Source organism: Eschrichtius robustus, chromosome 3 (assembly GCF_028021215.1).
Source record: "Eschrichtius robustus isolate mEscRob2 chromosome 3, mEscRob2.pri, whole genome shotgun sequence".
In the NCBI taxonomy this organism is placed as follows: Eukaryota; Metazoa; Chordata; class Mammalia; order Artiodactyla; family Eschrichtiidae; genus Eschrichtius; species Eschrichtius robustus.
The window spans coordinates 36,203,429-36,229,760 of record NC_090826.1 but is presented as its reverse complement, the minus strand read 5'-3'; the positions used below and the strand labels follow the sequence as shown (position 1 = coordinate 36,229,760).

At 40.5% G+C, this 26,332-nt stretch overlaps 1 protein-coding gene across 5 annotated transcripts in view; it reads right to left on the bottom strand.

Moving 5' to 3' along the window:
• The window catches only part of ST3GAL3 (ST3 beta-galactoside alpha-2,3-sialyltransferase 3), a 236,181-nt gene that overhangs the window by 91,072 nt on the left and 118,777 nt on the right, over positions 1-26,332 (bottom strand). For 4 of the 5 annotated variants that reach the window (XM_068539708.1, XM_068539709.1, XM_068539711.1 and 1 more), the window contains one exon: positions 20,047-20,089. In XM_068539708.1, the coding sequence (XP_068395809.1) occupies positions 20,047-20,089 (43 nt within the window). Of the gene's footprint in view, positions 1-4,129; positions 4,204-7,536; positions 7,694-20,046; positions 20,090-26,332 lie in introns of those variants that run through there. The other variant, XM_068539710.1, reaches the window with a different exon arrangement.

The window sequence follows — 26,332 nt, the reverse complement described above, 5'->3', positions numbered from 1 at the left end:
TGGAACCGTGCTATAACTGCTAGTTAGTTCTAGGAGTTTTCTGCCAGTTCTCTGGGATTTTCTACATAGTCAATCATGTCATCTGTGAACAAAGACAGTTTTATTCCTTCCTTCCTAATATCTATGCCTTTTATTTCCTTTACTGTTCTTATTGAATTAGCTAGACCTTTCAGTATAATGCTGAATAGGAGTAGTAAAAAGGGACATTCTTGCCTTTTCCCAAACTTAGGGGGAAAGCATCTAGTTTCTCATCATCAAGCATGATGTTAGGTGTAGATTTTTTGTAGATGTTCTTTATCTTATTGAGCAAGTTTCTTTCCATTCCTATTTTGCTGAGAGTTTTTCCTAAAATCACGATTGGATGTTGGATTGTATCAAGTGCTTTTCTGTATCTTATAGATATGATCATATGATTTTTCTTCTTTAGCCTGTTGATGTGATGCAATACAGTAATTGATTTTCTAATGTTGAACCAACCTTGCATATCTGGAATAAATCCCACTTCATTTAGGTGTATGGTTCTTTTTGTACATCATTGGATTCAATATGCTAATATTTTGTTGAGAATTTTTGCATTATGTTCATGAGAGATATTGGTCTGTAATTTTCTTATAATGTCTTTATCTGGTTTTGGTTTTAGGGTAATGCTGGCTTCACAGAACAAGTTAGAAAGTGTTCCCTCTGCTTCTATTTTCTGGAAGAGATTGTAGAGAATTGGTATCATCTTTTCCTTAAATGCCTGATAGAAGTCACCAGTGAAACCATCTGAGCCTGGTGTTTTCTGGAAGGTTACTAATTATTGATTCAATTTCCTTGGTAGATATAGGCCTCTTCAGATGATCCATTTCTTCTTGTATGAGTTTTGGTAGTTTGTGTGTTCCAAGGAATTGGTCTATTGCATCTAAGTTATCAAATTTGTGGGCACAGAGTTGCTCATAATATTCCTTTATTATGCTTTTAATATCCATGGGATCAGTAGTGATGATCCTTCTTTCATTTCTGGTATTAGTAATCTGTGTCTTCTCTCTTTTTTTCTTGGCTAGCCTGGCTAGAGGTTTACTGCTTTTATTAATATTGCCAAAGAATCAGCTTTTGGTTTTATTGATTTTCTCTACTGATTTCTGCTCTGTTTCTTTTTTTTAAATTAATTTATTTATGGCTGCATTGGGTCTTCATTGCTGAGGGTGGGGTTTCTCTAGTTGCAGCGAGCAGGGTCTACTCTTCGTTGCAGTATGCAGGTTTCTCATTGCAGTGGCATCTCTTGTTGCAGAGTACTGGCCCTAGAGTGCACAGGCTTCAGTAGTTGCAGCACGTGGGCTCAGTAGTTGTGGCTCATGGGCACTAGAGTGCGGGCTCAGTAGTTGTGGTGCACGGGCTTAGTTGCTCCGTGGCATGTGGGATCTTCCCGGACCAGGGCTTGAACCCGTGTCCCCTACATTGGCAGGCGGATTCTTAACCACTGCGCCACCAGGGAAGTCCCTCTGCTCTTTGTTTCTATGAAGGTCTCCTAAGTCTTATTTCCCTTTCCACTTCTGCTCCTCTCCAACCCATCTACCGTCCCACAGCCAAAATCATCTTCCTACAAGTCAAAACTAATGCTTTTCAACTGCTTAAAATACTTCAGTGGCACCTTTTGCCTTCAAGATGAAGCCCAAACTTCTTATTGTTATCTCTAAAGCCCTGCATGATTTGGTCTGCTCATTCCTCCAGACTTATCATGTCTCATCCTTAGACCTCTTGGAGCTTTGACAGCATAGAAAAGACAGATATTAAGTTTTTACACAAATATTTATTCCAAGTATAGATAATGAAGAACTATTTAAATAGGCCAATAGAATTTACAGGAAACTCTTCAGTTGATTCAGATTTTAAAAGACCATGAAGAAAAAAACTAGAGAAAGGGCTGGTAACCAAAAATTAATATAAAATGGATTTTTGAAAATAGTATTTAGAGACCTAGAGATCATAATGAAAGTTTGCGTTTTTTGGGGGGTTTTTTTTGGTTTTTTTTTCTGGCTGCACCACGCGCCATGTAAAATCTTAGTTCCCCGATGAGGAATCGAACCCACGCCCCCTGCAGTGGAAGTGCGGACCACCAGGGAAGTCCCGAAAGTTTGTTTTTTTTTTTAATTACAGAAAAGAAGGCACATCCAGATATATTTTTTCATTTTAAAGGTATATAAGGACAATACAGAAAAGGTAAACTCAAAAGGAAAGAAGTACTCACAATCCGACTGTCCTAACATAACTACTACTACATTCTGCAGTAGTTATTATGCTATATTCAAATATGGTTATAGTGATAGGCTTGTAGGCTATACCCTGGTTCTCAACCCTGGCATGTTAGAATCACCTGGTGGAACTTTTAAACATTAAGGTAACTGAGCCTGATTCCTGAACAACTAAATCAGAATCTCTGGGTGGCGAAGTCCTGTGCTGAGAAACACTGTATATAGACATGTCCTATGTACAGGCAGGGGCCTCACCTCAAAGGTGAGTTCATTTTTTGTATCAATCACCTGGGAAAGTGAAGAGTTCCTCAGACAGGATATGGAATCTTTTAGAGCAGTATTAGACTCATATGGGGAGCTTTAAAAATCCCAAAGCCCAGGCTACACCTCAACCCAATGACTTCAGAATCTCTAGGGGGTGGGAGGCAGGCGTCAGTAATTTCTTAAGCTCCCCAGGTGATTCCAGTATTCAGTCAAGGTTAAGAACCACTGTGCTGAGAGCTCCAGGTGAGCTACAAAGTAGGAATTTGGCTTTTGGCATATGGTAGGTGCTCAATAAACACTTTCCCCACAGAGAAAATTTCCCCATGCAGCCACAGGGAACTTGACAGGCTGTTCTGGAAATAGTAAGCTATGCCTCAGGGTGTATTTTAGACTGCCCCACGTTTATAGGTCTTTCACAATTGGCTTGGTTTTCACAAGCCTTTGGGGGTTTAAAGTTGTTAGTTTTGGCTCCTATATCCTTGTCTTCACAAGGAATTCCTTATGAAATGAGACTGAGCATTAACGCCTCCATGCTCTTGCCCACATGGCAACCATAAAACATCATACTGTGGCAGCAGACAGGAGCTTTCCCAGCACACGGAGCACCCACCCACACCCAGCTGAAACAGATGACACCACCATTTAATTAAATCAGCTTCCAGAAGGCTGACATCAGCTCAGGAAAAACACACCTGGACACCAGGGTCTGGCACCTTCAAGACTCCAGATGGTTCCTGTCTCTGCTGGACTAATGGGCACATTCCCCGGCTCCGGTGTCATGTTCCTCATAACCAAGACTGAGATTTCCTTAGGGTTCTGTCTGAGTGCTCTGCCTCCAGATACAGGCAGGGCTAACTCCCTCTCTTCCACTGAGTCTTTGCTCAAATCTACCTTTCATTGAGGCTTGCCCTGACCGTCCCATTTAAACTTGCAATCTCTTCTCCAGCATTCCCTTCTCCTGCTCTATTTTCTTTCATAGCACTCATCACCTTCCAAGACACTGAAAACGTTACTTGTTTTTCACACTTTTTGTTTACTGACCACCTTGTTGACTGGTTTATCCTCAGAGCATAGAACCTGACACATAGTAGTTGCTCAAGAAAGCTGTTGAATGAGTGAGGAAGCGCTTACCTCGATGCCTGGGCAGCAGACTGTAGCCCTGAGCCTTTCCCTAGGACCCTACACTTTGAACAGTAGACTCCTTTTTGGGAAGCCAGAGCCTCTCCAGGGACCAGACTTGGACCCTCTGGAGGTATCATCCAATTGGGCTGCAGCTGACTGCACTGAGCAGCCTAGTGCCTACCCCCCCAGGGAACACAAGGTTAATTCTTGGACAACTTTGAGGCCAACAAAACCCAACACGCCAGCCTCACATCCTGGTTATTCACTCCCTCAATGACACCCTCATCAGTTTTCTCATGCTCAAGTCACTGTTGTCTGCTTCTTCTTCATGGTTCAATCTCCCACTTCTCTCCCACCTCACCATATTCTAACTTTCCACTGTCTTCTGAGAAGCCTCGACTTCTTCAGTGAATGTTCCTTCCATCTTCTAATTTCATAGAAACCTGGGTCTTCACTGAAAACACCATTTCCTCTACAGCCCTATGTGATGGAGGCTGCTCTTTCTTCTATACCTCATGCATCTGAAGGTCCCTCATATCCTCTTTGTACTCCATTTATGCTTCCGAGTCACCAGTATGTCACCTTCCTTAAAAAAAAAAAAAGAAAACCTGTTCATTGCTCACGTTATCCAGAAATACTACCTCCTACCCTCCCTTGCTGTTCTCATTTACTCTCTCCCCCTTCACTAAGACTTCAGCTCACAAGACATCCTTTCCAATCGAGCTTACAAGGCTGTTCATATGGCTTAAAATTTTCACGGTTTTATCCCAATTACAAAGCACAGAGTTGGTACTCACGAAATATTTGCTAAATGGATGAGTTGAAGAAATGAAATCTGGGGCATGAAGCAGGAGGCAAGCTGAGGTTCAGGTCTGATTTTGGGGCTATAGCCTTCCCAGTTTACCAGACACCAATAAGGGTAAATGGATAGGTTGAATCTCATACTTGGGCAATTATTATGATCCCACTTTATAGTAAGAAACTGAGCAAAAACAGTTAAATTACTCACTCAAGATTATAGCTAGTAAGATGTGGAACTGGGCTTTAAAAATCAACGCCTGACTCCACAGCCCACATTTTTTTTTTTAAATTTATTAATTTATTACTACTTATTTTTGGCTGCATTGGGTCTTTGTTTCTTCGCCCCTTGGAGGGAGGGGGGCTGGGAGGACTACTTTACAATGTGGTTGTGTGGGTTTCTCATTGCGGTGGCTTCTCTTGCTGTGGAGCACGGGCTCTAGGTGCGCAAGCTTCAGTAGTTGTGGCTCCCGGGCTCTAGAGCGCAGGGTCAGCAGTTGTGGTGCGCAGGCTTAGTTGCTCCGCCGCATGTGGGATCTTCCCTGACCAGGGCTTGAACCCGTGTCCCCTGCACTGGCAGGCGGATTCTTAACCACTGCACCACCAGGGAAGCCCCACATTTTTAAAAATAAATTTATTTATTTTATTTTTATTTTTGGCTGTGTTGGGTCTTTGTTGTTGTGCGCAAAAGCAACGCTTCTCTAGATGTGGTGAGTGGGGGCTACTCTTCATTGTGGTGCACGTTGCAGTGGCTTCTGTTGTTGCAGTGCACAGGCTCTAGGCACGTGGGCTTCACTAGTTGTGGCACGTGGGCTCAGGAGTTGTGGCTCACGGGCTCTAGAGCACAGACTCAGTAGTTGTGGTGCAGGGGCTTAGTTGCCCTGCGCCATGTGGGAATCTTCCAGGACCAGGGCTCGAACCCATGTCCCCTGCATTGGCAGGCAGATTCTTAACCACTGTGCCACCAGGGAAGCCCAGCACAGCCCACATTTTTAACCTCCAAAAACTACTGCCCTCCTGAACAATAGAGTTTGCAGTTAAAAGACAAGGTTTTGTACAGCTCACTGCATATAAGTATTTTGAATAATCTTCACAGCACTGACAAGTGATTCTGTCGTGAAGACACAAGTAGCAGGGAATTCTCAAAGGAAACAGAAACCATTTATTCCACAAAGACATAATTAAAAGAATATAAGGAAGACCAATAAAATCCAAGACATCTATTTCCAGGTTTTTGGAGAATCATTGGATATAGAGATATTTTAAGTGTATTTCTATAAACAGTTGACCCTTGAACAACAACATGATTAGGGGCACTGACCCTGCATGCAGTCAAAAATCCGTATATCACTTATAGTCAGCCCTCCATATATGCAGTTCCTCCATAACCATGATTCTGATGCAGCCAATCACGGATCATGTAGTACCGTACTGTGTACTGTTGAAAAAAATCCACATATAAGTGGATGCACTGCAGTTCAAACGTTCAAGGGTCAACTGTAATAGGTTCTTAAGAATAGAAAACACCTGGGGGGCTTCCCTGGTGGCACAGTGGTTGAGAATCTGCCTGCCAATGCAGGGGACACGGGTTCGAGCCCTGGTCTGGGAAGATCCCACATGCCACGGAGCAGCTGGGCCCGTGAGCCACAATTACTGAGCCTGCGCATCTGGAGCCTGTGCTCCGCAACAAGAGAGGCCGTGATAGTGAGAGGCCCGCGCACCACGATGAAGAGTGGCCCCTGCTTGCCGCAACTAGAGAAAGCCCTCTCACAGAAACGAAGACCCAACACAGCCATAAATAAAATAAATAAATAAATAAAAATTAAAAAAAAAAGATCCTGGTTAGTTTATTTAAAAAAAAAAAAAGAAAAGAAAACACCTGGGGCTTCCCTGGTGGCGCAGTGGTTGAGAATCTGCCTGCCAATGCAGGGGACACGGGTTCGAGCCCTGGTCCGGGAAGATCCCACATGCCGCGGAGCAACTAGGCCCGTGAGCCACAGCTACGGAGCCTGCGCGTCTGGAGCCTGTGCTCCGCAACGGGAGAGGCCGCAATAGTGAAAGGCCCACGCACCGCGATGAAGAGTGGCCCCCGCTTGCCGCAACTAGAGAAAGCCCTCGCACAGAAACGAAGACCCAACACAGCCAAAAATAAATAAATAAAAATAAAATAAAAATAAAGGAATTCCTTTAAAAAAAAAAAAAAAAGAAAAGAAAACACCTGGGGTGGGGAGGCCATTCCCATGCAGATATATCTGCTGCATTCTCAGTGAAGGGCCAGCTAAGTATGATTTGTGAGCCAAATCTGACCCACTATCTGTTTTGTGTATGGTCGGTGAGTTAAGAATGTCTTTTACATTTTAATGGTTGGTTTAAAAATTAGAAGAATAATATTTAATGACATAAAAATTATATGAAATTAAAATTTCAGTGTCCATAAACAAAGTTTTGTTGGAATATAGCTACAGCTATACTCATTTGTCTATGTGTTCTCTATGGCTGCTTTCATGTTACAGCAACAGAGATGAGTAGTTGTGACAGAGACAACAAAGCCCCCCAAACTCAGAAATATTGACCATTTGACTCTTTACAAAAAGAGCTGGCCAAACTTGTTATAGGCCATTTCTTCTGACTTGACTTCCAGTTCACTGATTCTGTCCTCAGTTGTATCTAATCTGTTGCTAAATCCTTCTACTGAATTTTTAATTTTGGTCACTGTATTTTTCAATTCTATAAGTTTTGTTTTTCCAATCTAATGTTTTGCTTTTTATAGTTCCCTATTACACGTGTATAGTTCAATATTATCTTTATTTCCTTAAATAGAGTATATCTAATTGCTTTATTTTTTATTTTTTTTGAATATTTGAATTTTATTTATTTTTTTATACAGCAGGTTCTTATTAAATATCCATTTTACACATATTAGTGTATATATGTCAACCCCAATCTCGCAATTCATCACACCACCATCACCCACCTACACCACTTTCCCCCCTTGGTGTCCATACGTTTGTTCTCTACATCTGTGTCTCAATTTCTGCCCTGCAAACTGGTTCATCTGTACCATTTTTCTAGATTCCACATATATGCGTTAAAATAAGATATTTGTTTTTCTCTTTCTTACTTAATTCACTCTGTATGACAGTCTCTAGATCCATCCACGTCTCTACAAATGACCCAGTTTCGTTCCGTTTTATGGCTGAGTAATATTCCACTGTATGTATGTACCACATCTTCTTTATCCATTCATCTGTCGATGGGCATTTAGGTTGCTTCCATGACCTGGCTATTGTAAATACTGCTGAAATGAACATTGGGGTGCATGTGTCTTTTTTTTAAAAATTTCTTTCATCAGTGTCTTGTAGTTTTCTGCATACAGGTCTTTTGTCTCCCTAGGTAGGTTTATTCCTAGGTATTTTATTCTTTTTGTTGCAATGGTAAATGGGAGTGTTTCCATAATTTCTCTTTCAGATTTTTCATCATTAGTGTATAGGAATGCAAGAGATTTCTGTGCATTAATTTTGTATCCTGCAACTTTACCATATTCATTAATTAGCTCTAGCAGTTTTCTGGTGGCAGTTTTAGGATTCTCTATGTATAATATCATGTCATCCGCAAACAGTGACAGTTTTACGTCTTCTTTTCCAATTTGTATTCCTTTTATTTCTTTTTCTTCTCTGATTGCCGTGGCTAGGACTTCCAGAACTATGTTGAATAATAGTGGTGAGAGTGGACATCCTTGTCTCGTTCCTGATCTTAGAGGAAATGCTTTCAGTTTTTCACCATTGAGAAGGATGTTTGCTGTGGGTTTGTCATATATGGCCTTTATTATGTTGAGGTAGGTTCCCTCTATGCCCACTTTCTGGAGAGTTTTTATCATAAATGGGTGTTGAATTTTGTCAAAAGCTTTTTCTGCATCTATTGAGATGATCATATGATTTTTATTCTTCAATTTGTTAATATGGTGTATCACATTGATTGATTTGCGTATATTGAAGAATTCTTGCATCCCTGGGATAAATCCCACTTGATCGTGGTGTATGATCCTTTTAATGTGTTGTTCGATTCTGTTTGCTAGTATTTTGTTGAGGATTTTTGCATCTATATTCATCAGTGATATTGGTCTGTAATTTTCTTTCTTTGTAGTGTCTTTGTCTGGTTTTGGTATCAGGGTGATGGTGGCCTCATAGAATGAGTTTGGGAGTGTTCCTTCCTCTGCAATTTTTTGGAAGAGTTTGAGAAGGATAGGTGTTAGCTCTTCTCTAAATGTTTGATAGAATTCACCTGTGAAGCCATCTGGTCCTGGACTTTTGTTTGTTGGAAGATTTTTAATCACAGTTTCAATTTCATTGCTTGTGATTGGTCTGTTCATATTTTCTGTTTCTTCCTGGTTCAGTCTTGGAAGGTTATACCTTTCTAAGAATTTGTCCATTTCTTCCAGGTTGTCCATTTTATTGGCATAGAGTTGCTTGTAGTAGTCTCTTAGGATGCTTTGTATTTCTGCAGTGTCTGTTGTAACTTCTCCTTTTTCATTTCTGCTTTTATTGATTTGAGTCCTCTCCCTCTTTTTCTTGATGGGTCTGGCTAATGGCTTATCAATTTTGTTTATCTTCTCAAAGAACCAGCTTTTAGCTTTATTGATCTTTGGTATTGTTTTCTTTGTTTCTATTTCATTTATTTCTGCTCTGATCTTTATGATTTCTTTCCTTCTGCTAACTTTGGGTTTTGTTCTTCTTTCTCTAGTTTCTTTAGGTGTAAGGTTAGATAGTTTACTTGAGATTTTTCTTGTTTCTTTAGGTAGGCTTGTATAGCTATAAACTTCCCTCTTACAACTGCTTTTGCTGCATCCCATAGGTTTTGGGTCATCGTGTTTTCATTGTCATTTTTCTCTAGGTATTTTTTGATTACCTCTTTGATTTCTTCAGTGATCTCTTGGTTATTTAGTAACGTATTGTTTAGCCTCCATGTGTTTGTCTTTTTTACGTTTTTTTCCCTGTAATTCATTTCTAATCTCATAGCATTGTGGTCAGAAAAGATGCTTGATATGATTTCAATTTTCTTAAATTTACCGAGGCTTGATTTGTGACCCAAGATGTGATCTATCCTGGAGAATATTCTGTGCGCACTTGAGAAGAACGTGTAATCTGCTGTTTTTGGATGGAATGTCCTATAAATATCAATTAAATCTATCTGGTCTATTGTGTCATTTAAAGCTTGTGTTTCCTTATTAATTTTCTGTTTGGATGATCTGTCCATTGGTGTAAGTGAGGTGTTAAAGTCCCCCACTATTATTGTGTTACTGTCAATTTCCTCTTTTATGGCTGTTAGCAGTTGCCTTATGTATTGAGGTGCTCCTATGTTGGGTGCATATATATTTATAATTGTTATATCTTCTTCTTGGATTGATCCCTTGATCATTATGTGGTGTCCTTCTTTGTCTCTTGTAACATTCTTTACTTTAAAGTCTATTTTACCTGATATGAGTATAGCTACTCCAGCTTTCTTTTGATTTCCATTTGCATGGAATATCTTTTTCCATCCCCTCACTTTCAGTCTGTATGTGTCCCTAGGTCTAAAGTGGGTCTCTTGTAGACAGCATATATATGGGTCTTGTTTTTGTATCCATTCAGCAAGCCTGTGTCTTTTGGTTGGAGCATTTAATCCATTCACGTTTAAGGTAATTATCGATATGTATGTTCCTATGACCATTTTCTTAATTGTTTTGGGTTTCTTTTTGTAGGTCCTTTTCTTCTCGTGTGTCCTTCTTAGAGAATTTCCTTTAGCAATTGTTGTAGAGCTGGTTTGGTGGTGCTGAATTCTCTTAGCTTTTGCTTGTCTGTAAAGCTTTTGATTTCTCCATCAAATCTAAATGAGATCCTTGCCGGGTAGAGTAATCTTGGTTGTAGGTTCTTCCCTTTCATCACTTTAAGTATATCATGCCACTCCCTTCTGGCTTGTAGAGTTTCTGCTGAGAAATCAGCTGTTAACCTTATGGGAGTTCCCTTGTATGTTATTTGTCGTTTTTCCCTTGCTGCTTTCAATAATTTTTCTTTGTCTTTAATTTTTGCCATTTTGACTACTATGTGTCTCGGCGTGTTTCTCCTTGGGTTTATCCTGTATGGGACTCTCTGCGCTTCCTGGACTTGGGTGGCTATTTCCTTTCCCATGTTAGGGAAGTTTTCGACTATAATCTCTTCAAATATTTTCTCTGGCCCTTTCTCTCTCTCTTCTCCTTCTGGGACCCCTATAATGCGAATGTTGTTGTGTTTAATATTGTCCCAGAGGTCTCTTAGTTTGTCTTCATTTCTTCTCATTCTTTCTTCTTTAGTCTGTTCCGCAGCAGTGAATTCCACCATTCTGTCTTCCAGGTCACTTATCCGTTCTTCTGCCTCAGTTATTCTGCTATTGATTCCTTCTAGTGTAGTTTTCATTTCAGTTATTGTATTGGTCATCTCTGTTTGTTTGTTCTTTAATTCTTCTAGGTCTTTGTTAATCATTTCTTGCATCTTCTCAATCTTTGCCTCCATTCTTATTCCCAGGTCCTGGATCATCTTCACTATCATTATTCTGAATTCTTTTTCTGGAAGGTTGCCTATCTCCACTTCATTTAGTTGTTGTTGCCTATCTCCACTTCATTTAGTTGTTTTTCTGGGGTTTTTTCTTGTTCCTTCATCTGATATATAGCCCTCTGCCTTTTCATCTTGTCTATCTTTCTGTAACTGTGGGTTTTGGTCCACAGGCTGCAGGATTGTAGTTTTTTTTGCTTCTGCTGTCTGTCCTCTGGTGGTTGAGGCTTTCTAAGAGGCTTGATGGGAGGCTCTGGTGGTGGGTAGAGATGACTGTTGCTGTGGCGGACTGCATGTGTCTTTTTGATTTATGGTTCTCTCTGGGTATATGCCCAGTAGTGGGATTGCTGGGTCACATGGTAATTCTATTTTTAGGTTTAAAGGAACCGCCATACTGTTCGCCATAGTGGCTGTATCAATTTACATTCCCACCAACAGTGCAAGAGGGTTCCCTTTTCTCCACACCCTCTCTAGCATTTGTTGTTTGTAGATTTTCTGATGATGCCCATTTAACTGGTGTGAGGTGATGCCTCACTGTAGTTTTGATTTGCATCTCTCTAAAAATTATTGATGTTGAGCAGTTTTTCATGTGCTTCTTGGCCATCTTTATGTCTTCTTTGGAGAAATGTCTATTCAGGTCTTCTGCCCATTTTTGGATTGGGTTGTTTGACTTTTTAATATTGAGCTGCGTGAGCTGTTTATATATTTTGGAGATTAATTCTTTGTCCGTTGATTCATTTGAAAATATCTTCTCTCATTATGAGGGCTGTCTTTTCATCTTGTTTGTAGTTTCCTTTGCTTTGCAAAAGCTTTTAAGCTTCATTAGGTCCCATTTGTTTATTTTTGTTTTTATTGCCATTACTCTAGGAGGTGGATCAAAAAAGATCTTGCTGTGATTTATGTCAAAGAGTGCTCTTCCTATGTTTTCCTCTAAGAGTTTTAGAGTGTCCGGTCTTACATTTAGGTCTCTAATCCATTTTGAGTTTATTTTTGTGTATGGTGTTAGGGAGTGTCCTAATTTCATTCTTTTACATGTAGCTGTCCAGTTTTCCCAGCACCACTTATTGAAGAGACTGTCTTTTCTCCATTGTATATCCTTGCCCCCTTTGTCATAGATTAGTTGACCATACATGCGTGGGTTTATCTCTGGCCTTTCTATCCTGTTCCATTGAGCTATATTTCTGTTTTTGTGCCAGTACCATATTGTCTTGATGACTGTAGCTTTGTGGTATAGTCTGAAGTCAGGGAGTCTGAGTCCTCCAGCTCCGTTTTTTTCCCTCAGGACTGCTTTGGCTATTCGGGGTCTTTTGTGTCTCCATACAAATTTTAAGACTTTTTGTTCTAGTTCTGTAAAAAATGCCATTGGTAATTTGATAGGGATTGCATTGAATCTGTAGATTGCTTTGGGTAGTAGAGTCATTTTCACAATATTGATTCTTCCAATCCAAGAACATGGTATATCTCTCCATCTGTTGGTATCATCTTTAATTTCTTTCATCAGTGTCTTACAGTTTTCTGAATACAGCTCTTTTGTTTCCCTAGGTAGGTTTATTCCTAGGTATTTTATTCTTTTTGTTGCAGTGGTAAATGGGAGTGTTTCCTTAATTTCTCTTTCAGATTTTTCATCATTAGCACACAGGAATGCAAGAGATTTCTGTGCATTAATTTTGTATCTGGCAACTTTACCAAATTCATTGATTAGCTCTAGTAGTTTTCTGGTGGCACCTTTAGGATTCTCTATGTATAATATCATGTCACCTGCAAACAGTGACAGTTTTACTTCTTCTTTTCCAATTTGGATTCCTTTTATTTCTTTTTCTTCTCTGACTGCTGTGGCTAGGACTTCCAAAACTATGTTGAATAACAGCAGCGAGAGTGGACATCCTTGTCTTGTTCCTGATCTTAGAGGAAATGCTTTCAGTTTTTCACCACTGAGAATGATGTTTGCTGTGGGTTTGTCTGTCGTATATGGCCTTTATTATGTTGAGGTAGGTTCCCTCTATGCCCACTTTCCAGAGATTTTTTATCATAAATGGGTGTTGAATTTTGTCAAAAGCTTTTTCTGCATCTATTGAGATGATCATATGGTTTTTATTCTTCAATTTGTTAATATGGTGTATCACATTGATTGATTTGCGTATATTGAAGAATCCTTGCATCCCTGGGATAAATCCCACTTGACCGTGGTGTATGATCCTTTTAATGTGTTCTTGGATTCTGTTTGCTAGTGTTTTGTTGAGGATTTTTGCATCTATATTCATCAGTGATATTGGTCTGTAATTTTCTTTTTTTGTAGTATCTTTCTCTGGTTTTGGTATCAGGGTGAGGGTGGCCTTGTAGAATGAGTTTGGGAGTGTTCCTTCCTCTGCAATTTTTTTGGATGAGTTTGAGAAGGATGGGTGTTAGCTCTTCTCTAAATGTTTGATAGAATTCACCTGTGAAGCCATCTGGTCCTGGACTTTTCTTTGTTGGAAGATTTTTTTTTTCTTTTTAAATCTTGCGTGTTACATCTTTTTTTTGTTTTTTTAAACTTTGGGTTTGTTTATTTATTTATTTATTTATTTATTTATTTATTTATTTATGGCTGTGTTGGGTCTTCGTTTCTGTGCAAGGGCTTTCTCTAGTTGCGGTAAGTGGGGGCCACTCTTCATCGCGGTGCACGGGCCTCTCATTATCACGGCCTCTCTTGTTGCAGAGCACAGGCTCTAGACGCGCAGGCTCAGTAATTGTGGCTCACAGGCCTAGTTGTTCTGCGGCATGTGGGATCTTCCCAGACCAGGGCTCAAACCCGTTTCCCCTGCAATGGCAGGCATATTCTCAACCACTGTGCCACCAGGGAAGCCCCTGTTGGAAGATTTTTAATCACAGTTTCAATTTCATTACTTGTGATTGGTCTGTTCATATTTTCTGTTTCTCCTGGTTCAGTCTTGGAAGGTTATACCTTTCTAAGAATTTGTCCATTTCTTCCAGGTTGTCCGTTTTATTGGCATAGAGTTGCTTGTAGTAGTCTCTTAGGATGCTTTGTATTTCTGTGGTGTCCATTGTAACTTCTCCTTTTTCATTTCGAATTTTCTTGATTTGAGTCCTCTCCCTCTTTTTCTTGATGAGTCTGGCTAATGGTTTATCAATTTTGTTTATCATCTCAAAGAACCAGCTTTTAGTTTTATTGATCTTTGCTATTGTTTTCTTTGTTTCTATTTTATTTATTTCTGCTCTGATCTTTATGATTTCTTTCCTTCTACTAACTTTGGGTTCTGTTGGTTCTTCTTTCTCTAGCTGTTTTAGGTGTAAGGTTAGATTGTTTGAGATCTTTCTTGTTTCTTGAGGTAGGAATGTACTGTTATAAACTTCCCTCTTAGAACTGCTTTAGCTGCATCCCATACGTTTTGGATTGTCATGTTTTCATCGTCATTTGTCTCTAGGTATTTTTTGATTTTCTCTTTGATTTCTTCAGTGATCTCTTGGGTATTTAGTAATGTACTGTTTATCCTCCAAGTGTTTGTGTTTTCTACGTTTTTTCCTCGTAATTGATTTCTAATCTCATAGCGTTGTGGTCAGAAAAGATGCTTGATATGATTTCAATTTTCTTAAGTTTATTGAGGCTTGATTTGTGACCCAAGATGTGATCTATCCTGGAGAATGTTCCGTGCACACTTCAGAAGAAAGTGTAATCTGCTGTTTTTGGATGGAATGTCCTATAAATGTCAATTAAATCTATCTGGTCTATTGTGCCACTTAAAGCTTGTGTTTCCTTATTAATTTTCTGTTTGGATGATCTGTCCATTGGTGTAAGTGAGGTGTTAAAGTCCCCCACTATTACTGTGTTACTGTCAATTTCCTCTCTTATAGCTGTTAGCAATAGCCTTATGTATTGACGTGCTCCTATTTTGGGTGCATATTTAATTGTTATATCTTCTTCTTGGATTGATCCCTTGATCATTATGTAGTGTCCTTCCTTGTCTCTTGTAACATTCTTTATTTGAAAGTCTATTTTATCTGATATGAGTATGGCTACTCCACCTTTCTTTCGATTTCCATTTGAATTGAATATCTTTTTCCATCCCCTCACTTTCAGTCTGTATGTGTCCCTAGATCTGAAGTGGGTCTCTTGTAGACAGCATATCGATAGGTCTTGTTTTTGTATCCATTCAACAAGCCTGTGTCTTTTGGTTGGAGCATTTAATCCTTTCATGTTTAAGGTAATTATAGATATGTATGTTCCTATGACCATTTTCTTAATTGTTTTGGGTTTCTTTTTGTAGGTCCTTTTCTTCTCTTGTGTTTCCCACTTAGAGAAGTTCCTTTAGCATTTGTTGTAGAGCTGGTTTCGTGGTGCTGAAATCTCTTAGCTTTTGCTTGTCTGTAAAGCTTTTGATTTCTCCATCGAATCTGAATGAGATCCTTGCCGGGTAGAGTAATCTTGGCTGTAGGTTCTTCCCTTTCATCACTTTAAATATGTCATGCCACTCCCTTCTGGCTTGTAGAGTTTCTGCTGAAAAATCAGCTGTTAACCTTATGGGAGTTCCCTTGCATGTTATTTGTCGTTTTTCCCTTGCTGCTTTCAATAATTTTTCTTTGTCTTTAACTTTTGCCAATTTGATTACTGTGCATCTCGGCATGTTTCTCCTTGGGTTTATCCTCTACGGGACTCTCTGCACTTCTTGGACTTGGGTGGCTATTTCCTTTCCCATGTTAGGGAAGTTTTCAACTATAATCCCTTCAAATATTTTCTTGGGTCCTTTCTCTCTCTCTTCTCCTTCTGGGACCCCTATAATGCTAATGTTGCTGCATTTAATGTTGTCCCAGAGGTCTCTTAGGCTGTTTTCATTTCTTTTCATTCTTTTTTCTTTATTCTGTTCCGCAGCAGTGAATTCCACCATTCTGTCTTCCAGGTCACTTATCGGTTCTTCTGCCTCAGTTATTCCGCTATTGATTCCTTCTAGTGTAGTTTTCATTTCAGTTATTGTATTGTTCATCTCTGTTTGTTTGTTCTTTAATTCTTCTACATCTTTGTTAAACATTTCTTGCATCTTCTCAATCTTTGCCTCCATTCTTTTTCTGAGGTCCTGGATGTTCTTCACTATCATTATTCTGAATTCTTTTTCTGGAAGGTTGCCTATCTCCACTTCATTCAGTTGTTTTTCTGGGGTTTTATCTTGTTTCTTTGTCTGGTACATAGTCCTCTGCCTTTTCATCTTGCCTATCTTTCTGTGAATGTGGTTTTTGTTCCACAGCTGCAGGATTGTAGTTCTTCTTGTTTCTGCTGTCTGCCCTCTGGTGGATGAGCCTATCTAAGAGGCTTGTGCAAGTTTCCTGATGTGGGGTACTGGTCATGGGTAGAGCTGGGTGTTGCTCTGCTGGGCTGAGCTCAGTAAAACTTTCATCTGCTTGTCTGCTGATGGGTGGAGCTGGGTTCCCTCCCTGTTGGTTGTTTGGCCTGAGGCGACCCAACACTGGAGTCTACCCGGGCTCTTTGGTGGGGTTAATGGCGGACTCTGGGAGGGCTCACGCCAAAGAGTACTTCTGTGAACTTCTGCTGCCAATGTCCTTGTCCCCATGGTGAGCCAAGCCAGCCCCCGCCTCTGCAGCAGACCCTTCAACACCAGCAGGTAGGTCTGGTTCAGTCTCCTATGGGGTCACCGCTCCTTCCCCTGGGTCCTGATGTGCACACTACTTTGTGTGTGCCCTCCAAGAGTGGAGTCTCCATTTCCCCCAGTGCTGTCCAAGTCCTGCAATCAAATCTCGCTAGCCTTCAAAGTCTGATTCTCTAGGAATTCCTCGTCCCGTTGCCGGACCCCAGGTTCGGATGCCTGACGTGGGGCTCAGAACCTTCACTCCAGTGGGTGGACTTCTGTGGTATACGTGTTCTCCAGTTTGTGAGTCACCCACCCAGCAGTTATGGGATTTGACTTTATTGTGATTGTGCCCCTCCTACCGTCTCACTGTGGCTTCTCCTTTGTCTTTGGATGTGGGCTATCTTTTATGGTGAGTTCCAGTATCTCCCTGTCGATGATTGTTCAGCAGTTAGTTGTGATGCTGGTGCTCTCGCAAGAGGGAGTGAGAGCACGTCCTTCTACTCTGCCATCTTGAACCAATCTATCTAATTGCTTTATAAACTGTGTCTGGTAATTCCAATTTCAGAAGTCTTTGTGGGTCCCCTCTGTTGTCTGTTGTTCTTCATGGTTCTCTCTAATGGAGTCTTGTTTCCTTATGTGCTTAGTAATTTTTTCTGTGAGCTATTCATTTCCTTGAAAAGTTATCTGTGAGGAATTCATGTCTTCCTCCAGAGAGGGACTGCAGTTGCTTCTGCCAGGAGCATGGAGGCACTGCCAGTCTGGAAGACCTTAGACGGAGTTCATAGCTTGAAGTCCGTGGATCACCTGAGTGATGAGAGCCCTGGCTGTGAGTATCAAGCGTTTCTTTTTTATTGACTTATTGCCCTGATCTGCTCAGAGCTCTGGTAATCTTTCCTGCAGTCCTGATTTAGAGGTACAGGTGTAGTTCTAGTTCATCCTTAAGTTGAGTCCTTTGGGGTTCCAGTTCAATGCAGAAAGGATCAAAAATGGAAAATGTGGAAGTTAGTAGACCTGGAAGCTAGAATGAGAAGGTCTTACACTTTTTTTTTTTGGTCTTACACTTAATCAGAGTTTCAGAGGAGGAGTAGAGACAGAATGGGGCAGAGGCAAAATTTAAAGAGATAGTGGCTAAAAATTTTCCAGAACATATGAATTCATGTACTATAGAAGCTAAATGAATCCAATCAAGATAAACAAAAAGAAATTCCTACATTTGTATATTTACTCATAGAATGCTTTCTTTTATTCTTCATAAAAACCTTAGGAAATTGGTATTATTATCTATGTTTTTCATAAAGGAAAATTGTGATTCGGAGAGCCAAAATGAATTATCTAAGGTCATATAATTCTAAGCAGAAGGGGCAGAATTCAAATCCAGTTCTGATCCAAGTTCAGGTCCTTTCCTATACATTGGAAATAGAACACAACACAGCAGAGAAAGACTTCATAAGGGGAGATCTGAATATTGCTAAGGAATTACCTCCAAAAACCAGGATCCTTAACTTGGAAACTTCTCCCTGGAAGCAGGTAAAAACCTTTCCTATGTATCTGTGCTTTGCTCTGAAGATAGCACTGGATTAGAAAAGTTCTTGCAGTAAGAGGCAGGAAAGTTCTAGCTTATACCTTAAACTGTGAGTTAAATATAACGAAGCCAAGCCAGTTCCCCAGCCTAAAGACCAAGTTGACTCAAATGTTTTACGGAACTGGTCTGGTACACAGAAGAAAGCTATACAACAGCTTACTATGTACCACCCAGCTGTCAGGTCAGTGGGGCAGGAGTGTCCTCTTAATTCCCCTCCTTACACTGCTGAAGACAGTTTAAATAGTATAGTTAACGTGTCCTGGATAACATGTCTTTTGTTCATCAATGTGATTCAGCTGGTAAATTACTACATCTCTTCCGTTCTGGAGGCATTTCACTTGCTTATAGCTTATGCTTGATTTGTTTTTTGCCCAGAGCACTAAATCAAGAATTTTCTAAGGAAGAAGCCTGTGGATTTCCAGCATAATCAAGCCCCATTCCCTAGATGTTAACATGTGACTGACATCTCTATACTAGCTTGGTATATAGAAGAGACTGTTCTTCCCTCATGGCTGCCTCCATGATGTATAAAAGCTGGGAGAATTACAACACCTGAACTCATAGTATGAGGCACCAGAGCCAAGAAGCCAGTTGCCAGGAAACGGGGCTAGATGCCAGACAATTCAGTGGGAAAGCCAAATAACCCTGAGTTTGATGCCTTGTATGTAGGTGTAGCCATCACTATCAGAAGCAGCTGTGGTCAAGGCCTCATGCAAGAGAGGAAAGAAAGAGACACAATTCTGATCTTTCACATCTGTCTGGTACAGGACAGGGGCAGTGGTGTACAACGATGACTAACCACAGAAAGGAGCCACAGGCAGCTCTGCAACCATTTCCTGCACATCCACCACGTGAGGGGTCCTGTGCAGGGCACGAACACAGAGTGGATAGAGCCCAATCTCCAGGCAGCCCAGTCTAATGAGGGAAGCACACAGGCATCCACCTGTCATCTGTGCAGCCAAGCAGCCAGCCATGCAGCCATGTGTTCAGTGTTTACTGAGCACCTAACAAACATGTGGCAGCGCTGCCTAGGTGCTAGGGAGACCAAGAGGGCCAGGACAGGGAAGGATTCTGAAAGAATTAGATACCTATTTGAAAGCCCCTGTAAATTCACCATTTCAATTCAATCCTTACAATGACCCTGTGAGGTAGGTATATTGATGTCCTCATGTTATAGGTGAAACTGAGGTTCAGAGTGGTTAAGTGGTCTGCCCCAAATCACAAAGAAAGTAAATGGCAATCCGGGATTTGAACCAAGCATGGCCTGGTTCCGAGCCTGTGCTCTTAATAAATTAATAACTATTACACAGTTAATTATAGTATAATGAGATAATGGGTGTCAGAGGTAGAAAATTCACAGGAAGCAGAGGAAGAGATAATTAATTCTGTATAGGAAGGAGGTGGACTTTAAGTTTTCCTAGTGGACAAGCAAAGGGGATTTCAGACACAGATAAAAAACATATGGAAGAGTAGAGGGAAAGGGAGGATCGACCTGTGGGAGAGAGACAGGAGTTAAAGCATGGAGGAAGCCTGAGCACAGAACGTTTTGCATGCCTGGCTGCAGAGCATCTTTGAAAGGCTTTGCAATGCCTCCTGCTGTGACTTGATCATCCTCCACTCTGCAGCAGAAGCCTTTCCTCCTCGTCCTTCAAACTCCTGGCGGGAGCTCCTTCTGTAACGAGCTTCCTGTGCCAGCCAAATCTAAGGCCTTATGTTTGCACCCACAATCTCATCCTCTCCAGGCCCCTGCGGACTGTAATGTGCTCTAAGCTTCAGCTGACAGACTGAGGACAGAGGCCCCAGGGAACCGCCAACAACCACAGGTCTGATGAGAGCTGGCCCTTCGAGGTTGGCCCCCAGCTCTCAGACCTCTCTACAACAGAGTCAAGGAATTGTCTCATTCTACTCACAGTTTAGAGTCCAACTTCAGGAGGAAGCCCAACCGATCATATTCTGAAAAAGAAAAGCAAAGCAGAAAATGTCACTGATGTCAAGCCACTGTTGACACTAGCAGATTACACTCCCCAACCCAGACCCAGACCACAAGGGTGGGCAACTGCTTCCAGATCCAAACACATAAGCCGCAAGTAAATTTAAGTCACCAAACTCTTGCTGAACACCTGTCTTGTGAAGGACCAGGTTCAATGCCAGGTATTTCCCAGGCCTTATAGGCCAACCACTCCTATGCTGACATATAACTGTCCTCCTGTTCAAATGTGGTACTTGAAACTGAAAATTAGTAAGCCACAAAATGGGACCCTTGGAGAAGTAAGAGGGTCAGAAGCAACCTCTGCTTCCTCTAAGCTATAAACTCTAAGATTTATGCTGAATCAGTCATGTTAACTATGGGGTAAAAATATGGTAGCCAAGGGGTGCTCAAATCCATGGCAATGATCCTCTTCATGACAGTCACAAAGAAGCGAAAGACCTGATTTCATAAAGGACAGGAAATTTAAAATGAAATCTAAAAACAAATTGGTAATATGTTTGCAACAAATGATTAATCATTGATATTGTACTTAATTTCTCTATATCCTGCCTCATTCTAAAACAAAGTTGAAGCAATTTTACAAAATTGTCTGAAGTATAAGATTTTTAAAAAGAAGAAATCTTTTTAAAAATCTTGTAGGCAAAGTGGAAATCAGCATAGGAAAAATAATAAAAAGCAGCCAGGATAAGAATACCAAAAGTGGTTGTCCTAAGGTTTTATGTGCTTGCTGGAAGAGGATTATAGATATATCCCCAAGATTTCTCACAGCTAAAACTAAACGCAAAGCACTGTTTTAATGGTTTACAGTGTCCATAAAGTAAACCAGGAGAATCCCAGCTCTTCCTTTTTTTTTTTGATTTGCAATTTTATTTTACTTTTTTATACAGCAGGTTCTTACTAGTTATCTATTTTATACATATTAGTGTATACATGTCAATCCCAATCTCCCAATTCATCCTACCCCCCCTCCCCAACCCCCAGCTCTTCCTGATAACTAAGAGTTTAGGGAAGTTTCCTCTGTGTCCTCAAAAATATTTGTATAAAGAAATGTTAGGAAGTGTCATAAGATTGTTTCATATAGCTTTATTCAATGATTGCAAAGAATGTGTGTGTGTGTGTGTGTGTGTGTGTGTGTGTGTAAAGTAGCTACGTCAAAATAAGGTGGTCTAGGAATGTAGTTCTCAGTTGGCCTCGCTTAATCTGAGGGTAAAACAGAATACCAAGACCAAACAACTGTTTGGAAAAGGCCATGCAGCACAGCTTTCAAAGAACTCAGTCTTTAATAAACAATGAATGGCAAAAAGAGGGAGATTACACACACTGACAAGAACCTCGCAGGAGCCACTCTGCAAGGCCAATTAAGGCCAGACTGTGCACTTTCATAAGCAGCAGAGCTGCAGGGAGAGAATAATTCCTCTTCTTAAAACTGAAGATATAACAACTCCAACACACAACTCAACAGAAGGCTTGCCTCCTAAGAGTATATACTTGGGCAAGTGAAAGCCTTTCCTCAAAATAATTCTGGTTTTGCTCTAATTCAGATAAATGGATAAGAGACTTTGCTTAACAGGAACTTATAAAAATCAATAAGGTTTCAATTTAAAAAATAAACTGAAAACAAAATTTGCCAAAAGAGTTAGTTTCAAAGTTGAATACTCTTTCAACAATCCTATTTTATCATTCCATGAAAAAGAAAACCTCATTAACTTGCCAACACCTGTTGCTTTTTCTCCAAGTGGCCATAACCTTGGGGAAACTATCCTGTTACTCCTTCTCAGATCTGAGCTAAGACCCCCTTGGACATACAATGAATCCACATTTTGGCTGATTCCCTCCAGAGAGGCCAGAGAATGTTTTCCCCCTGCTGCAAACTGAAACATCAGGGGCCAAGTAAGAACATAACATAAGCCAGGGAAGTGGGAGAATGTAATGCCCTCCGGCAGCAAATCACACAACTTATTTTAGTTGCACTAAAAACAAATCCTGTTGAAATGTCTTTTTCTCACCACATATTTTTGTATAGTAACCATGATTATATTTATGGGTTACTTTCCAATGGCACCTTAAGTTGTCTTTTACACACACACATACACACACACACTAACTGCACATTAAACACATAAGAATACTTTGTATCTCTAAATAAATTATGTCTCTCCCTTCCATGGCTCTTTTGGACTATCTTGTTTTTTCTCTTTTGTTAAGAAACACGAGTACCAGAAATATTTCACTTTAGTCCTTAATTTAAGAAAAGGTAACTGCATGAGCCCAATGATGATAAATGGCAACTGACATTGGCTTCAGGTCACAGAGCCAAGAGGGAATGGAGTCCCTCCTGTCAAAGGGGGCAGCCCCCACCACCTCCAGCTAACTATGCCAGGCAGCAGTGCAGGCCCAGCGTTGCCACATCTTCTGTTTCTTTAAAGCCAGGAATCTGGATCTTAAAATCCAGAGGTTAAAATTTCTCAATCTGTAAATACTGGCAATAGATTCAAGAAAAAATTAAAGATTATGAGGATCAACCAAAGTATGTCCATGGACAGGATTCAGGCAGCAGGCTAACAGTTTGTAAACTCTGTCCTACACTGGCAGAGGGCTGGAGGCATTTTTCTTTTGTGGCTGAATACTTGATAAATATTTGTTAACTGTTTTTATCAGGATTATTTGGTTACAGTGGTCATAAATCCAACAGGATGCTAAGATGCTAAGATAGTTTCAGCCAAGCCTCTAGGATGATAAGTTTCGGACACTCAGGTGAGGTGCTAGACTAGGATGCAGATTTTCCAAGGAAATATCTGAAAACTTGTTACATCATTCTAAAAGCTCTCCCAACATCAAATATAAAAGTAACTGGTTGTGAGACATTAAGGGAGAGAGGACTTGAAGAATATCTTTGGAGACAGCAGTGTTATGATCTCCACCTTCCTGCAGGGGCAAAATGGGTAGTACTTGGCTCTTACTCAAGCCTGGTGAGAAAAGCTTAACATATGACTCTTAAAGAATGGGGAATACAGTGGACTGCCAGGTGTCTAAATTCTACCTGAGAAACATAAAGGACACAAGATGCACTGGCTGCAAAGGATAGAGCTGCATGGGAACTGGTCTGCACTCCCAGAATTTGCCACAGAAAATGATGCATGAGTAAGCTAGTTTGGGTTGTTTTAGGTCCTTTCCTAAAGATGTGTCCAGCAGGCTGAAGGGTCCTCAGCAGATAGAAGCAAGAGCAGACACCGGGAGTCCCAGGAGCTACAGAAGGAGTGAGTGACAAGGCTTTGGTGAGTACATTGCCCACATCAGGAGACCTACAGAGGAGAGGTCCCCAGATGGAGGGGTCTCCAAAATGTCTACAAGAGAACCCCACAAGGGTCAGCTTTACACACTTGCCAGTTCAGGGAGTGCTGACACTATCTTGTGTCTTCTCTGCTCATTCTCTCTCCCTTCCCCACCAACTCCAGAGAGGTCCAAAACCGCAGCCAGCAACTGGGGGACGAGTGGAAGGAGGAGGACAAGCAGGGCACATCCCCTGCCTGGGTCAGCACCGCTGGTTCTAAGCCCTGTGCAGGGAGGGGAAGTCACTACAGCTCTGAACGAACTGAAAGCTATGACTATTGCCATAAGGCAGGACACTAATTTTGGAACTGGTGATTCAATGTCACCATGGGATTTCTATTACCTCAGAGGTACCAAAAAGTTCTCTGGACCTCCCACACTGAAAATATCTTATGGGGACAGAGAGACACCAATGAAAGTGGCTGTGATTATCCCCCGATGTTTCCTGCATGTTCAACATACTGGTTGCACTAACTTAGGCAAATACGGTGATTCAGCGGTTCACATAACCAAAGCATGGGAAGGGCCAGGGTGCAGAGGGCTTCAGAGATGACTGAAAGTGACTGGAATGCCAGCAGGCCTCCCTCAGTTAGCTTTACTCTCCCCAACTAGCTTTCTTCCTAAGTCAGGACACATGGCCAGTAGCAATTCGCAGGCCATATCTTCAGTTCTGCCACTGAAAAGGGCATGAGACCCGGCATCTCTGTTCCTAATGGCAAAAGTCCCAGGGAAGGGCTACAAGTGGTCTCGCTTGCTTCAGCTCCTCACCCACTGTCTGAATCACAGTGATCAAGAAGATGGGGTTTGTAAAAAGTTATGATTCTGACATGACACACCTGGTTAGAAGGCATTTAGCAGAAGGAGGAATGTGTTGTCCTGAACAAATAAAAGCTCCTGGGAACAGCAAGAAGTCCTTGGAAAACTTAAAGCTAGCCCAATCTCCCAGGTATAATAGGTATACCCACTGTTAAAATGGGCCACAGACTTTTTTTCTCTTGTCCTCGTCCATTCTGCTGTGGGTTTTTTCTTCCTTGGCCAATCTCCTCTTTAAATCTTTCTCATAATGCCCTCTGGACCCCATATGCCAACTACCTGGCTTACTTCCCTCTACCTCCTGGCAGACCTGAAGCCTGAAGCCTGACTCTGCCCTGCAAGACCTGGCTTTTCCTGTGGCTCTCAATAGGAGGCTGCTTTTTCTCTCAAATGCCAAGCACCTGTGGGTAGTGAGAAGTGAGTGATTATGATGTGCTGTGGTATAGTTTTCACCATTTTTCTTGTGTTTGGGGTTCACTGAGATTCTGGGATCTGTGGGTTTATAGTTTTAATCAAACTTGAAAATATCTTGGCCATTATTTCCTCAAAAATTTTTCTGCCCTCCCCTCTCTTCCGGGGGCTCCAGTTACACATGTATCAGGTTGCTTGACATCCCACCACTCACTGACACTCTGTTCATTTGTTTCCAGTAATTTTTAGATGGTTTCTACTGATATATCTTATAGTTCACTACTTTTTCTTCTGCGGTGTCTAATCTGTCATTTATACATTGAGTATATTTTTCTTCTCAAACACTATTTTTCATATCTAAGATTCTTTTTTATATCTTACATGCCTTCCCTTAATATTCTCATGCTTTCTTCTACCTCCTTGAAGATATGAAATATGTTTTAACATCTTTGCCTACTAATTCTATCATTTGTGTTATCTCTACGCCTGTTTCTATCAACTGATTTTTCTCCTCATATGGGTTGTATTTTCAAGCTTTTCTGAACTACCTGGTCATTCTTTTTTTTTTTTTTTAATTGAAGTATAGTTGATGTACAATATTATATACAATATAATACCATATAGTGATTCACAATTTTTAAAGGTTATATTTCATTTATAGCTATTATAAAATACTGGCGAAATTCCCTGTGCTGTACAATAATATCGTTGTAGCTTACTTTATACCTAATAGTTTGTACCTCTTAATCCCCTACCCCTATATTGCCCTGCCCCCTTTCCCTCTTCCCTCTGGAAACCGCTAGTTTGTTCTCTATATCTGTGAGTCTGTTTCTTTTTTGTTATATTCACTAGTTTGCTCTGTTTTTTAGATTCCACATATAAGTGATATCATACAGTATTTGTCTTTTTCTGTCTGACTTATTTCACTTCGCATAATACCCTCCAAGTGCAACCATGTTGTTGCAAATGGCAAAATTTCATTCTTTTTTTGTTTTAATTGAAGTATAGTTGATTTACAATATTGTGTTAGTTTCAGGTGTATAGCACAGTGATTCAGTTATACATATATATTCTTTTTCAGATTTTTTTCCTTTACATATTATTACAAAATATTGAGTATAGTTCCCTGTAGGTCCTTGTTGGTTAGCTATTTTACATACAGTAGTGTGTATATGTTAATCCCAAACTCCTAATTTATCCCCCCCCCCTTTCCCCTTTGGTAACTATAAGTTTGCTTTCTATGTCTGTGGGTCTATTTCTGTTTTGTAATATGTACATTTGTATCTTTTTTTTTAGATTCCACATTTTGGCATTATCATATGATATTTGTCTTTCTCTGTCTGGCTTACTTCACTTAGTATGATAATCTTTAGGTCCATCCATATTGCTGCAAATGGCATTATTTCATTATTTTTTATGGCTGAGTAATATTCCATTGTATATATGTACCACATCTTTTTTTATCCATTCATCTGTCAATGGACATTTAGGTTGCTTCCATGTCTTGGCTACTGCAATGAACCTTGGGGTGCATGTATCTTTTCCAATTATAATTTTGTCCAGATATATGTCCAGGAGTGAGATCACTGGATCATACGGTAACTCTATTTTTAGTTTTTTAAGGAACCTCCATACTGTTTTCCATAGTGGCT